The following is a 13,959-nucleotide window of genomic DNA, read 5'->3' on the forward strand; positions in this document are numbered from 1 at the left end:
GTAGCTAGGGGAGAATGGCTGGGCATAGGATTTATAGGGAGAATTTTAAGCATCATTTAATTTCATTTTTTTAACTGTGCTCTATTCCAGTTATAATATTTTTATGCTGAAGGGTGAACAAATTATTATAAAGACTGTAAGCAGATATACAATAATTTTGATAACAATGAACTGTAATCTAAATCCAACCCATAGTATTTACTGTATTATTATTATTATTATTATTATTATTATTATTATTATTGCAATCTTTTACATACATATAGTTCAAGATTTACTAATTAATATTTTCTTTTGAAATCAGTATGACCAATGAACTGTAATCTAAATCCAACCCATAGTATTTACTGTATTATTATTATTATTATTATTATTATTATTATTATTATTATTGCAATATTTTACATACATATAGTTCAAGATTTACTAATTAATATTTTCTTTTGAAATCGGTATGACCAATGAACTGTAATCTAAATCCAACCCATAGTATTTACTGTATTATTATTATTATTATTATTATTATTATTATTGCAATCTTTTACATACATATAGTTCAAGATTTACTAATTAATATTTTCTTTTGAAATCGGTATGACCAATGAACTGTAATCTAAATCCAACCCATAGTATTTACTGTATTATTATTATTATTATTATTATTATTATTATTATTATTATTATTATTATTATTGCAATCTTTTACATACATATAGTTCAAGATTTACTAATTAATATTTTCTTTTGAAATCAGTATGACCAATGAACTGTAATCTAAATCCAACCCATAGTATTTACTGCCCAAGAACAATTGGCACAAAAAGATCAAAATACTGATCGGATTAGAAGATGCTTAGAAAAATGAGAAACATACTTGTCCTTTCATGAGCTGTCACTTTGGTGAATAATTCACCACTGATTGCATTGACATTCACTTCATACAGACTTCCAGAAATTAGCTTGTCAAAATAAGTCTCCGTGACTTGTGCTTGTAAAATTTTACTTTCCTTAAAAGATCCATGATGAAATAAGGTGACATTGTAGAAATCAAGGTTTCCTGAAGGCCTCTTCCACGACACTTTCAGTGTATCCAGACTGTCATCATTAGCTACCATCAAATCTAAGACTTTGGCTGGAGCTATTAAAAAAAGAGTTTAAAAAATTAGTTACCAAGCACACAGTACACCAAATATTTGCACCAGTGTTGTAGGCAAGCACAAAACTCACTTTTCCACATATTATTCTGGGGTGGTTCAGTTATTTCCTGGTGTAACTTCAATTCTTGCTTCCAAATTGAAGGATTTCCTTTTGGACCTCACTGAACCATCCCACAAATAGCATGGGTGGAGATCTGGCATGATCACAGTGAGAATGAACTATTGTGGATTTTTTTTTGGACTGATCCATTTACAAATCAGTAAGTTTTACACGTCTTTACAGTTCTACATTAAAAATATTTTGAGCTGGAAATAATTTAATTATCAATACTAACAGAGTAAGAAGGAGTATAGTCTATAGGCTCCATTGGCTTGGCATCAATGTAGTGCTTAGGATTAGACATAGATTTATCTGTTTTGATCAAAGTATTGTGAATCATGTAACAATTCATAAAGTATCTCACATAGTCCAATCACACTTTTAACTTTGCCTGATCACTTTTGAATATTGTAAACTTTGGATTTTATATTGCATATAGAATTGAATTTTGAGTAAAATACAAATGTTCAATATTTAACTGCTCTCAAAATTATCTGGCGTTTTTTGTGTAGTTGTAAGTTTCTAAACCGGAAATGGTAACATTGATGACAGGATACACTTGGTTATCTACTTTTATATATAAAATGGCAAGTGCTGACTATGTTTTATTTTTTTAACCCTCATCTAGTCACTGTCTGATGAGACTGAAACTCTGACAAATACCTGTTGAGAGCTAAGAGTTCTTTAACTGAGATGAATGGGACAATCCTCAGTGGAAGCAAAAAATATTCTCAGTTAAAGTCTTATTTTGAAATAGTTCAAGATTTAAACCACTTTTTTCTATTAAAGTCATAAGTACTTCTTACAATATGCCACATTCTATTGCAGTTAATTTTAAGGACATTTATATGAATAAACCTGTGTTTTATTTTGAAAAAAAGTGGTTTTACTTTACCCTTTAATTATGTAACTTATTAGGAAAAGATTTGACAAATCTTACCAGTTCTTACTAGTCTTACATTATATGAATAAACCTGTGTTTTATTTTGAAAAAAAGTGGTTTTACTTTACCCTTTAATTATGTAACTTATTAGGAAAAGATTTGACAAATCTTACCAGTTCTTACTAGTCTTACATTATAGTTCTCCATGCCCTGAGCCTTGGAAATTATTGTCAAATTATATAGACATCCTGGTGTTAATCCTGAAAAATTGTATGACAAAATATCTTTCTCTAGATTCATCTGTTGAATTAGAACATCTTTCTCCAGCAAAACCAGTCTGTATTGATCCACATGACCAGCCCCTGGCAGCCAAGAAATATGCAGTGACTGCGTTTTACTCAAGATCTCGATAATTCTGACTGCTGAAGGAACTATTAAAAAAAGGAAAGAGAGAAGGTTATATAAATAATACTGCAAGTATCTGCCTTAAGTACACCTCTTAAAATATACATTTTACTTAATAAAGTTAACTAGATTTCAGTAAAACATTTACTTGTATTCTGAAGAGACATCCAAATTTTTTAGATTAAAATGTACGTACTATGCCCATTAATGAAACCTCACTTTTGTTCCAATCAAATTATGCTCGCAGTATTAACTATGATTTTCTAAACTTTTTGGGCTTTTTATATCACTTGATTTCATACTCCTTGGGAAAGGAACATCAGTCAGGACATTGTCTGAATTATTAGGCGCAATATCAGTTCATTTTTTCTTTCTTTTTATGTTGTTATTGCATCTGTCATTGATACGTGTTCAGGCAGGATTGTGATAGTAGAGAAATCACTGCCATAGACTTCTTCTAATTTACGTTCCAAGACCAAAACCAAAACCAAAACCATTATAGGCCCTTCATTTACATTTAGGCCTAACATCCCAGAATTTCTGGCTACCTTGGTCAACATTTGACTATGAATTCTGGTAATTGCAGGTTCAGTGGATCTGACAAGTTTCAATCCCCCCCCAATGCTGTATAGTGTGGGACACAGATTATATATAATTATGGCAAATGGCATCTGAATGGTACAGTATATTTATTGCTATAAATAAGGTGAGAAAGCTCAATTTACTGCTTCTTCTTAAATAACTATGCCAACTTTTTTGCTAAATGTTGGGTTTCTGTCTATTTTAATTGCCTGCAATGTCCTCAGCAAACCAGAGTGGCATGAACAGGTAAATTACATGTTAATTTCAATTATTATAAGTTTATTTTATGATATTATTATATTACAAGGTTGACTCAGCCTTCCATCCTTCCAAGGTTGATAAAATGTGGACCCAGACTGTTGTGTGGGCAATAGGCTGACATTTGTAAACCACTTAGGGAGGGCTGTAAGATATGAAGCGACATATAAGTCTAAGTGCTATTGCTAATATATAATTTAAATTAAATCATATGCTTGCATCCTGATGTATGAAGTGAGTACATAAGTCACCTTATTTACAAAATGATGTCAGTATGCATGTTTTGTCATTTGCCATCCCATGGACCCCACAAATGTCTATGGCTATTCACAAACCATCTCAAAATTCTTTTATATTTAAGGAATTCTCATTTGTTTTCTTTTCTTTGGGGAAAGAGAAATTAAGAACATAAGTGAAATAATATTGGTGAATATAATATTGCTATCAACAGCATTCTTACCAGTAGACCCACTGATGTCAACTGATGAGCTTTTTTTATTTCCAGCAACTGCTCTTATGGTGATGGTGTATTTATTGCCAGGGATGAGATTGGCAAATATCTGATCACTTCTAGAAATGCCTCCAGGAACTAGTATTTCCTCCACTTTTTTGCTGCCATTAAGTAATTGTAGCTCATACCAATCCACTTTCCCTAAGGATGGGCTCCACCAAACCTGTAAAGAGGTGGTTGTAACTTTGTCCTTCTTAATTTCAAATCTTGCAGGGGGCAATGGATCTATGAGTTTCCAACAAACAAAAACAAGGCAAACAAGGTGGTAACCAAACGAGCAAAGCCAATAATTCAAAGCACATCAACTGTCTGAATACTTTTTATATGTAAGATAAATGTACGAATAGCTGTTATTCAAGACCTAAACTGAGCTCAACCACATATCAAATAAAGAAGGTAGACCATCAGGAATTAGATATTTGGGAACTAGAAGAAGGAAGTTGCAACAAAGGCTAAATTGTCCAGCCTAAGAAAATTAAAAGGCTGCGAACTTATCTATAATAGACATTTCTTTTTGCTTGTGCATTTATAGATCTAAATACTTACAATTAAATCAACATTTTAATTATAAACTAAATTAAAATGTTAAATGAAGAAAATTTTGTTCCTGCCTTCCTTCTTTAACTGCTAGGAATAAAGGATGGCACAAACAATACAATAATTATTCAGTATCAAGGATCATCTATATAATATACAGATGATGGGATTATGCCTGAGCATGTTCTTCAGCTAGGTTGCACAGTGAAAGGAAGACACACAATCCAGGGAAAGGAGGAAGAAGGCATTGTTTTGGGAGTCACTACAATATAAAGGCGACAAGATTATCATAGCCTAAATAACATTCTATGCTGTTACAGAAAACTGTCAGGTACTGGTTTGGTTAGGGACCAAACACTTACCAAACTTATTTAAATGGTTTCTGAAATATCTTAGTTGAAAAAAATATGACCTTGACTAGAGGAATATGGTAGTTATCAGATAGTAGTGAGATATGGAAGAAACAGTTGATAAAAAATGTTTTTAATTATTTGCTACCAGCTCTGAACTTTCATGATGGAAAAGTCAACCTGTTCAGAGTCAACCTTTTCAGGATTTATGCCCACTTTAAGCCACATATTCAAGTCAACAGCAGAATGCAGAAAAGCTCCGAGTTTTATCTCTGCTACTCTGAATAAGGATTCAAGATTGCCTGCCCAAGATTCTGACCAATGCTGCCAATTTGGGACAACCATGTGTTGGCTGGGGAATTCTGGGAGCTGAAATCCACACAGCTTAAAGTTGCCAAGGTTGAGAAAAACTGGTCTAATCAAAAGAAAGTGCTTTCCTAGGTTTCATCTCTCAATGGAAGGTAGAGAATTTTAAAGGGCTTCTTAGTCTGGATTGCTCTTAATATAAACAGGTCTGGAAATGACAAATTAGAGGTGGGTTACAGTTCCTAAAGCAAATTAAAAGATTGCGTGCCTAGAAGGCGAAGTTCAGAAATTCAGTCTTTATCTAATCTATCTAGCTCAGAACACAAAACACTCAGTCCTTTGGACATCCGCTAGAACAAAGGAACAATGAGTTTGGGAAGTGCCTGGCCTGAAACTCTGGTCTGGAAGCAAACACTTAAAAACCATTTGCATTGTTGCAAACTTCTTGACTGGCAAGTGCCCAAAAGCGATATATCATGGAAATCAAATATTTCTATAAAGATATTTTACAGTTTGCTACACATATTCTAGCAAGAAAAAGAAGATGTATACAAGAAATGAGCTTGGTTAACTTTTAATTTTCACTTTCGTTCAATAACTTTTAAAGAAATTCACTAGGCTTCCATGACATTTCTCTTAGTTCAATTTTTATCTTGTATTTGGTATCTGTTTGTTTAAAATTTAATAATACAGATATTTGCCACTATTGCAATGCAGAATTTATTCAGTACAGAATCTTTATTTTTCACATAACTGACGTGAAAGAAAAACATGTTGATTAATGCTATTGTACATGCACAGTCAGATGGCTCTGAATCTATAATATAGAGCTTAGTTTTTAAAAACTTTTTTGTCATGTGGCGAAACTATAAATACAAGTGTATTAAAATAATTTCTAATATTACTATCAGATGGAAAAAAGGCAAATTGAAATATTAATTTAGATGTAAATAATTTTGTAAAGGAGAGACAGGAGATGAAAACTTTGCTACACACACACACACAAACACTGTGTTCAGGTAGTGAAAGTTCCTATCTTTTACTACTGTATTGTTTTTTTTTCTGCTGATCTTCTACCTCACCATCTTTTTCTCTATCTCTCATTGCCCTTCTCTCTCTCTCTCTCTCTTCATCAGAAAAGGAACAAAGATTTCCTGATAATAAATAAAGAAGAAATGTTCTCTATGGATAGAGACAGCTCTCCTATTGATCTTGTAGTCAAATTAGAATCAGAAGAAATGTACAATTTGTTACTTATAGTTTGAGACATATATGCAATATTTATGTTATCAATCTGTCTACACATATACAGAATGCTATTTTAATGCTTACATTGTGAGCTTAATATATATATGACATTGTATAATATACAGATATAGTGGAATATATAAAATCCCTTTATAAAAGCATTGTAAATTGTTTTGTGCCCATATTAAAATTAATAGACATTACCATTGCAGACTTTAAAAAATAGATTTAGATCACTTATCCCTTTTTGCTACTTTACATGGCTACATGAATTTTATAAGTGATTTGAATTAAGTACTTTAGGCAAGGAGGCAATATTATTTTAATATGGTTATTAGGGTGAAATCAGATGTAAAGGTAAAGGTTCCCCCACACATGCATGCTAGTCGTTTCCAACTCTAGGGGCCGGTGCTCATCTCCATTTCAAAGCTGAAGAGCCAGCGCTTGTCCGAGGACGTCTCCGTGGTCATGTGGCCGGCATGACTAGACGCCAGAGGCGCACGGAACGCTGTTGCCTTCCCACCGTAGTGGTCCCTATTTTTCTACTTGCATTTTTACGTGCTTTCGAACTGCTAGGTTGGCAGCAGCTGGGACGAGTAACAGGTGCTCACTCTGTTATGGGGCACTCAGGATTCGACCCACTAAACTGCCGACCTTCTGATTGACAAGCTCAGCATCCTAACCCACTGAGCCACCGTGTCCCTCTGAAATCAGATATACTCATGAACAAACATCATCATCATTTCCTGTGCAAATCCATGACCAGATAGCCATTCCCCAACTTGATATCTCACTAATCCCCAATCCAGAATGACCATCCTTGCTGGAGATGCTGGTAATTATAGCTAAACATATCTAGCGGGCAACAATTTGGGGGAAAGCTGATAAGCACTGGGCAAGACTAATATAATTGAAAAGATTCCTAAAGTGTGAGGAAAGGAAATATGCTTAGCAAAAAGTTAACAGCTCTAGCAATTAGGAACTTGTAATTTGTAAATAAGAATAGAGATACACAGTTAAAGTATCATCTACTTATACAAGAGATTTGTGTTTAGAGATTTCAAATAATATCATTTTATGTCATCTACCTCATGATGGTGTTTAGGAACCTTTCACATTAATTTCATGTTACATAACAATCTCTACAAATTCAGGATTAGCATCAGGATGAAAATAGAGCAGGGAAGATCCTCCCTCAGTTTCTAATTATCCCCCCCCCCCAATGATCAGCCAAGCTGTACCTGTTTGCAGGGTGATATTGCTAGTTTCTCCATCAGAGAGAGAAACAATCCTGATGGAGTACAAAGTCCCAGCTTCCAAGCCACTGAAGTTGCATTCATAGGAACCATTGTCCTTCTGGATGGCTTGGCAATCCCTGGATAAAACCTTGCCGGAGCTGCAGATTACGCTGAAATTACAGAGGTTGCCCATACTGTTCCATCTGAGATAAACCGACTGGCTGAACACCTTCCATTCTGTCTGGTTGATGGTGCATTTGACTGGAGCAGCTAGACCACTCTGGAGAACAATCAAAAACAGCAAAGGCCATTTAGGAGTAAATGCTTTCTTCTTCTTTTTTTATTTACTCTTACTTATGAGAAGTGGGCAAATTCTAAAGGTTGTTGCATTTTCAACACAATCATCCTGAAATATTTTTCAGGATACCTGTACCTTAATTAATCCAGAAAAACCCACAAAAAGCTAAGATTCAAACTATGGAACAAAACTGTCACTTCTCCTTGGTGTGTGAGAGCACACACGTGTGTGTGTGTGCAGGCAGGTGTGAGTAACTTGTAACACAAGAGCTGTAAAATACAGCCGGACCTAAGAGGAGTTGTTACATCTTCCCAATTTCCCAGATTTTTGCCCTCCGGACAAAAATCTCACTTCTCACTCTAGGCTCCCTGATGCTGCAGACGAAGGGGAAGGTGAGCAGAGAGTAGACTGGAAGACTTCCAAGGCCCCTTCCAACTCTGTTATTCTGCGGGAGCCCTGGTCTTGGCGAAATAATGACTCAGTACTCAGTCACTAGATTTTGAAAGGTCGTCTTCGGTCCGAAGAGTTTCCAAGCGGGAAACTTCAGCTCGCCGGTTAAGGTAAGGCTGATGCGGAGGGCAAAGTCGTGGGAGAGTTAGCGAGAACTGATAGGAGAAGAAAGAGCCGGAGTGGGAGGAGGGGAGCAAGGAGGCAAGGGGGATGCGCGCCCTACCTGGCGAGCCCCCCCCCGTCCCCCGCGCGAGTGCCTGTCACCCACCTTGAGAAGGGCCAGCGCAAGAATCCACCAAGAGCCTCCCGCTCCGCATCTCAGCCTTGCCATCCGTTTGGATCTGCAAGGCTGGCGGCGAGGAACCTCCTTTTGCCCCGCCGGCGGCGGCGGCTGGTGGCTTCCCCAGTGCCCGCGGGGTCGACAGACGCAGCGGCCCACGGCGGCCCTCTAGTGGCCAGCTTGACTCTTGCAGGCTCTCCGCAGGCTCCGGGGAAGTTTCCCGCCGGCCGGGCGAGGACTGTACCCCGCGGCGGATTGCAGGCGCGGCGTGGAAGGTGCCATTCTCACCCGGCCCTCGCCAGGCGCCTTGGACCTCGGCGTCTGCTTCGGAAAGCCTAGCTGCTCTCCCTCCGTCGTCCACGGGCGGAGAGCTCTGCCTCCGCGCCCGAAATTTCCCTTCCCACCCTGCCTCTCCGTTGCTCCCGGAGCCCGGGGCGCTCGCCCTCGCTCTTACCTACCCATCCTATCACCGCCCCCCTTTCCTCCTCCTCCTCCTTCGCCGCCGCAAGCAATTCCACCCCTCCCTTTTTCCTTCCTTCCTCCTTCCCTCCCTCGTCTGGGACTTCTTTCCCAGGGCTATTTCTGACACTGGATGGAAGGGAGATGACTTCCTTCAGGCGTTTCTCCTCCCCTTGGAATGTCCTATGTAAACCTCTTGGTTTCACAGACTGGAGAAGCTACTTGGCTAAGCGGCGAAACCTTTCAGACCAAAAAGAAAAAAGTCCAGTTGCCATCTTTCAACTTCCAGACTCTTAACTCGGTTTTAGCTCGGCTTGTCCGAGTCACTTGGCCTCTCCGCTTCCCCAGCCTTCGACGTCTCATTTTGAGCACATCCAGAAATGTGCTCAGAATAATTTCCTAACATAAGATCGCAACTCCAAATTATGGGTGCCGAGGCAAAGGTGGTAGTTAACCCCCTAACAACAGCCTTGGCAAAACTTGGCTGTAAGTATATAATGCCCTTCAGAGCTGAGATAATAGCCATTTTTTCCCCTAACAAAGCCTTGTAGCTTTTTTTTGTTGTTCTTTTAAAAAAGACAGGAATCGCAAATTTCCTTTTTGTTATCTAAGCTGAGTAAATCAGTAATCAGCCTAGAGCAGTTACTTTTCTTCCTCACAATCAATATAGCCATTCTCATTTTGAATATCATATCAAGCAGAACCTTATGTTCAGCAATAATCAGTTCTGTGGAAAAAGAAAAAAAAACATGGAAAATTTATTTTACTTTTTTTCTTCCATCAGCATCTGCATTTAAAGTGACCATTATTCTGCCCCAGGTATATTTCCATTAGAAATATAGATAATTAAAAGAAATAAATGGTTTTGTTCTTGGAAAACAGCATTAACAAATTATTTTTAACTCTGAAAAAAAAGAATAACTTTGTGTTTGTAAAAATAAAAAGAGAGAAGGAATCCCTGCAGGATTTCACATTCTAACTTCTATACTGCTCAGAAAAATAAAGGGAACACAAGATAAGACATCCTACTATTAAATACAGTACATTGTGTTGTTTAAGTGTTCCCTTTATTTTTTTGAGCAGTATACTTGGAACTATTGTCAATTTCAGCTTATAAACAGGGGACTTCCAAGTGTGTCCAATTTTCGGGGAATTCTGTAAGTTGAAGCTCACAAGTTGATTTAAAATTGACAAGGTTGACAAACCCCTGCACTAGAGCAAGCCTCAGCAGCTAATAAAATCATTCAGAACAGGTCTGTAGAGAACCCTTCTCATTATAGAGCATTTATATAAATCCTTAAAAAGTTTATTCAAAAGTTGTGAAATCATTCCTGTTGTCTTGATATATAAGGTTTCCTTTAAATTTACCATTGCTCAATTTCATTTTTACAAAAATTAAAAACCCCTGAATACTTTTTAAATTAATTTACATGATAGCAACATCTATTTTCCTGTGAGTTATCAGCAAGTCAAATCTCATCAAGGTATAAATGCCTTGCTTCAATAATTTTTCATCCTATTGTACCTAATTGCTTATTTTTAAGATACGTTCTCCAAGTGTGCTGCAGCTGCCAAAAAAGCCAACACAGTGCTAGGCTGCATTAACAGAGGGATAGAATCAAGATCAAGTGAAGTACTAATACCACTTTACAATGCTTTGGTAAGGCCACACCTGGAATACTGCATCCAGTTTTGGTCACCACGATGTAAAAAAGATGTCGAGACTCTAGAAAGGGTACAGAGAAGAGCAACCAAGATGATTAGGGGGCTGGAGGCTAAAACATATAGGGAACAGTTGCTGGAATTGGGTATGTGTAGTTTAATGAAGAGAAGGGTGAGGGGTGACATGATAGCAGTGTTCCAATATCTCAGGGGCTGCCACAAAGAAGAGGGAGTCAAGCTATTCTCCAAAGCACCTGAAAGCAGGAAAAGGAGCAATGGATGGAAACTAGTCAAGGAGAGAAGCAACCTAGAACTAAGGAGAAACTTCCTGACAGTTAGAACAATTAACCAGTGGAACAACCTGCCTCCAGAAGTGGTGAATGCTCCAACACTGGAGGTTTTTAAGAAGAGACTGGACAGCCATTTGCCTGAAATGGTATAGGGTTTCCTGCCTGAGCAGGGGGTTGGACTAGATGACCTCCAAGGTCCCTTCCAACTTTATATTATTATTATTATTATTATTATTATTATTATTATTATTATTATTATTATTATTATTATTATTATTATTATTATTAAGTCTGAGCCATTCTTTTGGGGTTCTTTGCTTGAATTCTCACCTCCCAAATAACCTTTGTGCATTAGTGCTGATTCAGTTTGAATTGGAGCCCTGAGATTTGAAGAGGTCAGAATTCCATCTGAATTTATAATTTGACGTAAACATAAATTAAATGAAAGACAGTTTATATTTTTAAACTCAGATTAAAAATTATCCATAGCTATTACTGGGAAAGAATTAAAATGCCTGTGGCTGCTTCATTGAGGGGAAACATGGAATGTAAATAACAGGGAAAATAGAACTTTTACACATCATTAATCCCAGCATGTTTCAGCTTGGCACTTCCAGGGATTCCAGCACAATACTATTTTGAAATATTCCTGTGAACCTCCTTTCAAGACATAGATAGCATCTTCAGGCTATCCAGCAAACAGCCCATGTACTGAGCAATGCAGAAGATGTTTTGCATCAAACCAAATAATTCTCAAAAACTGGATAATAATGATATCTGTCCACTTGCTTTTTGAGGGTGTTAAAGTTCCCAGGACATTAGAGGAGGCCTATGGGCTTCCTTTTATGAGCTGGTGTAACTTTTCTACTTCCAATTTTGTGGATACTAGGAGAATAGATAGACTTGAGTAGCAAATTTGGTCCTTCCTGGGAAGAGCTCCCTCATCTCTGTCTTTAATAGAATACCAGGCTGACTAGGACAGATGGATGAAACTAGCATTTTCTGGACAACCTATAATTCTATCAGATTTCTTGCTTCCTGGCTTTGTAACAATAGTGCAGGGGTAGGCAACCTCGGCTCTTTTATGACTCATGGACTTCAACTCCCAGAATTCCTGAGCCAGCCAACTCTGGGAGTTGAAGTCCATGAGTCATAAAAGAGCCGAGGTTGCCTACCCCTGCAATAGTGGCATAATCAGGCTGGCAATTGAAAAACAATATGTTTGATGTATAGAGAAGGTCTACAGAGAAGGAGGCTGGTATAGAGAGAAAAGCATTCACCATTTTCATATCATTCCCCTGGCTTTTATTTTACTATTTATCTTGAAACTTCTAAAATAGCATTAGTGAGAGTAGTCAGTGTATAAGATGGATGATTGGAAGAGGGAATATAATTCAAGTAGGAATTAGTGTTAACAAGGCAAAAAAAAAAAGCTGAACAAGACTCTTAGCCAGTGAACTAAGACCCGCTGGGAGAACTTTGGAGAAAGTTACCCAGATTTTGGGTGACAAATTGGTCAGACAACTGGAGAGAACTGGCAGCTGGGACAACAGTTCTTTTGGGGAGATAGGTTGTAGTGATTGCTAGACTGTGGCCATAATGGCAGCAAAACCAGTGGAGCTATGGCCACCAATCTTGGCTTCTAACACCCCTTTCACCTGGACCAGCTATGAAGACACCATCAAGTCTCAACCCACCTATTAGCAGTAGGTTGAAGGTTGGGTCATTTAAGTTTCTGGGAGATGGACAGGATTCCTAAAACAATGCTGCAACATAGGACATTATATTATAAGGTTGCACTGGTCACGGTAGTAGATAACCACTGAATGGGGAAGTTTCCCACTTTTGAGAGATGGCCAAGGCTTAAAGGCACTACTTTCAGTAGGGTTCAGTAGCATATCAGCCTTCTGGAAAAACCTCCCAAAACAAATGCTTTAAAATAAATATGTTCAAAGAGATTAAACATTTTGTCCAGTGCCTCTAAGAGTTAGATATTCATTTACTGTTTAGATACTTAAATCTGCCTCAATCATACAGAATTTCAAAATAGGTTTTGACCCAAGGGTGCATGCCAGTTTGACCTAAAGGTACATCCTGAACTAGTCATCTGTGAGCTTAGTGTTGTTAGCTAAGCCAGACTCTCACTTGCCTTGGCAAGACCATTACAGAAGTACACTATCCTGAGTATAATTAGGGTTGCGATTATCTTCATTAAAGAAGTTGGAGCTGCGAGACTAAATGTAAGCTGATTTTGCACCTTGAGAAATCAGTGAAAGAGTGTTTAATGAAGTAATTAAATTCACTATCTAGCCATTCAACCTCTGCTCGTCCCTCCCCATCCATCCAATTCAGTCTAGCAGTTTGGGCATGATACAGGTCCCATCAGCCAAGGAATGTTGGCTAATGGGGACTAGGAGGCGTGTGTTTTCTGTCATCGGCCCTGCCCGCTAAAACATTCTCCTTTCAGAGATTAGGATGACCCTGAACCTGTTGACCTTTCATGAGGCTGTAAAGGGGTGGTTATGGGCCTGGGGCTATGAGTGTGTTAGGGATCCCATTTCTTAGCTAGATTAAGATCTGGTAGGCTGAGAACGGCATATATGCATGGAGAGCATATATATCTATTTTGCACTTTTTAACTGTTTATATTTTTATGATATATGCCACCCAGAGTGTCTTGTTTAGCTGGGCAATTATAGGAATCTATCTATCTATAATCTGTCTGTCTGTCTGTCTGTCTGTCTGTCTGTCTGTCTGTCTGTCTGTCTGTCTATCTATCTATCTATCTATCTATCTATCTATCTATCTATCTATCTATCTATCTATCTATCTATCTATCTATCTATCTATCCTTTTCTATTGTCATAGCATTCTAAAATCTGAAGACATACTACTTCCCACAGGGGGGAACCCACTGGCCTCATTCTTTAGGGGTTGATCCCACA

At 37.7% G+C, this 13,959-nt stretch overlaps 1 protein-coding gene across 1 annotated transcript in view; it reads right to left on the reverse strand.

The window, feature by feature from the left end:
• The window catches only part of PTPRB (protein tyrosine phosphatase receptor type B), a gene marked incomplete at its 5' end in the record, with an annotated part of 84,448 nt that overhangs the window by 50,831 nt on the left and 19,658 nt on the right, over positions 1-13,959 (reverse strand). Inside the window, 4 exons of the mRNA XM_081330186.1 lie at positions 875-1,138; positions 2,314-2,571; positions 3,846-4,121; positions 7,579-7,855. Of these exons, the coding sequence (XP_081186312.1) occupies positions 875-1,138; positions 2,314-2,571; positions 3,846-4,121; positions 7,579-7,855 (1,075 nt within the window). The remainder of the gene's footprint in view (positions 1-874; positions 1,139-2,313; positions 2,572-3,845; positions 4,122-7,578; positions 7,856-13,959) is intronic.

The sequence above is a fragment of the Vipera berus genome, assembly GCF_964194415.1.
Source record: "Vipera berus genome assembly, chromosome: 6".
Classification (NCBI taxonomy): domain Eukaryota; kingdom Metazoa; phylum Chordata; class Lepidosauria; order Squamata; family Viperidae; genus Vipera; species Vipera berus.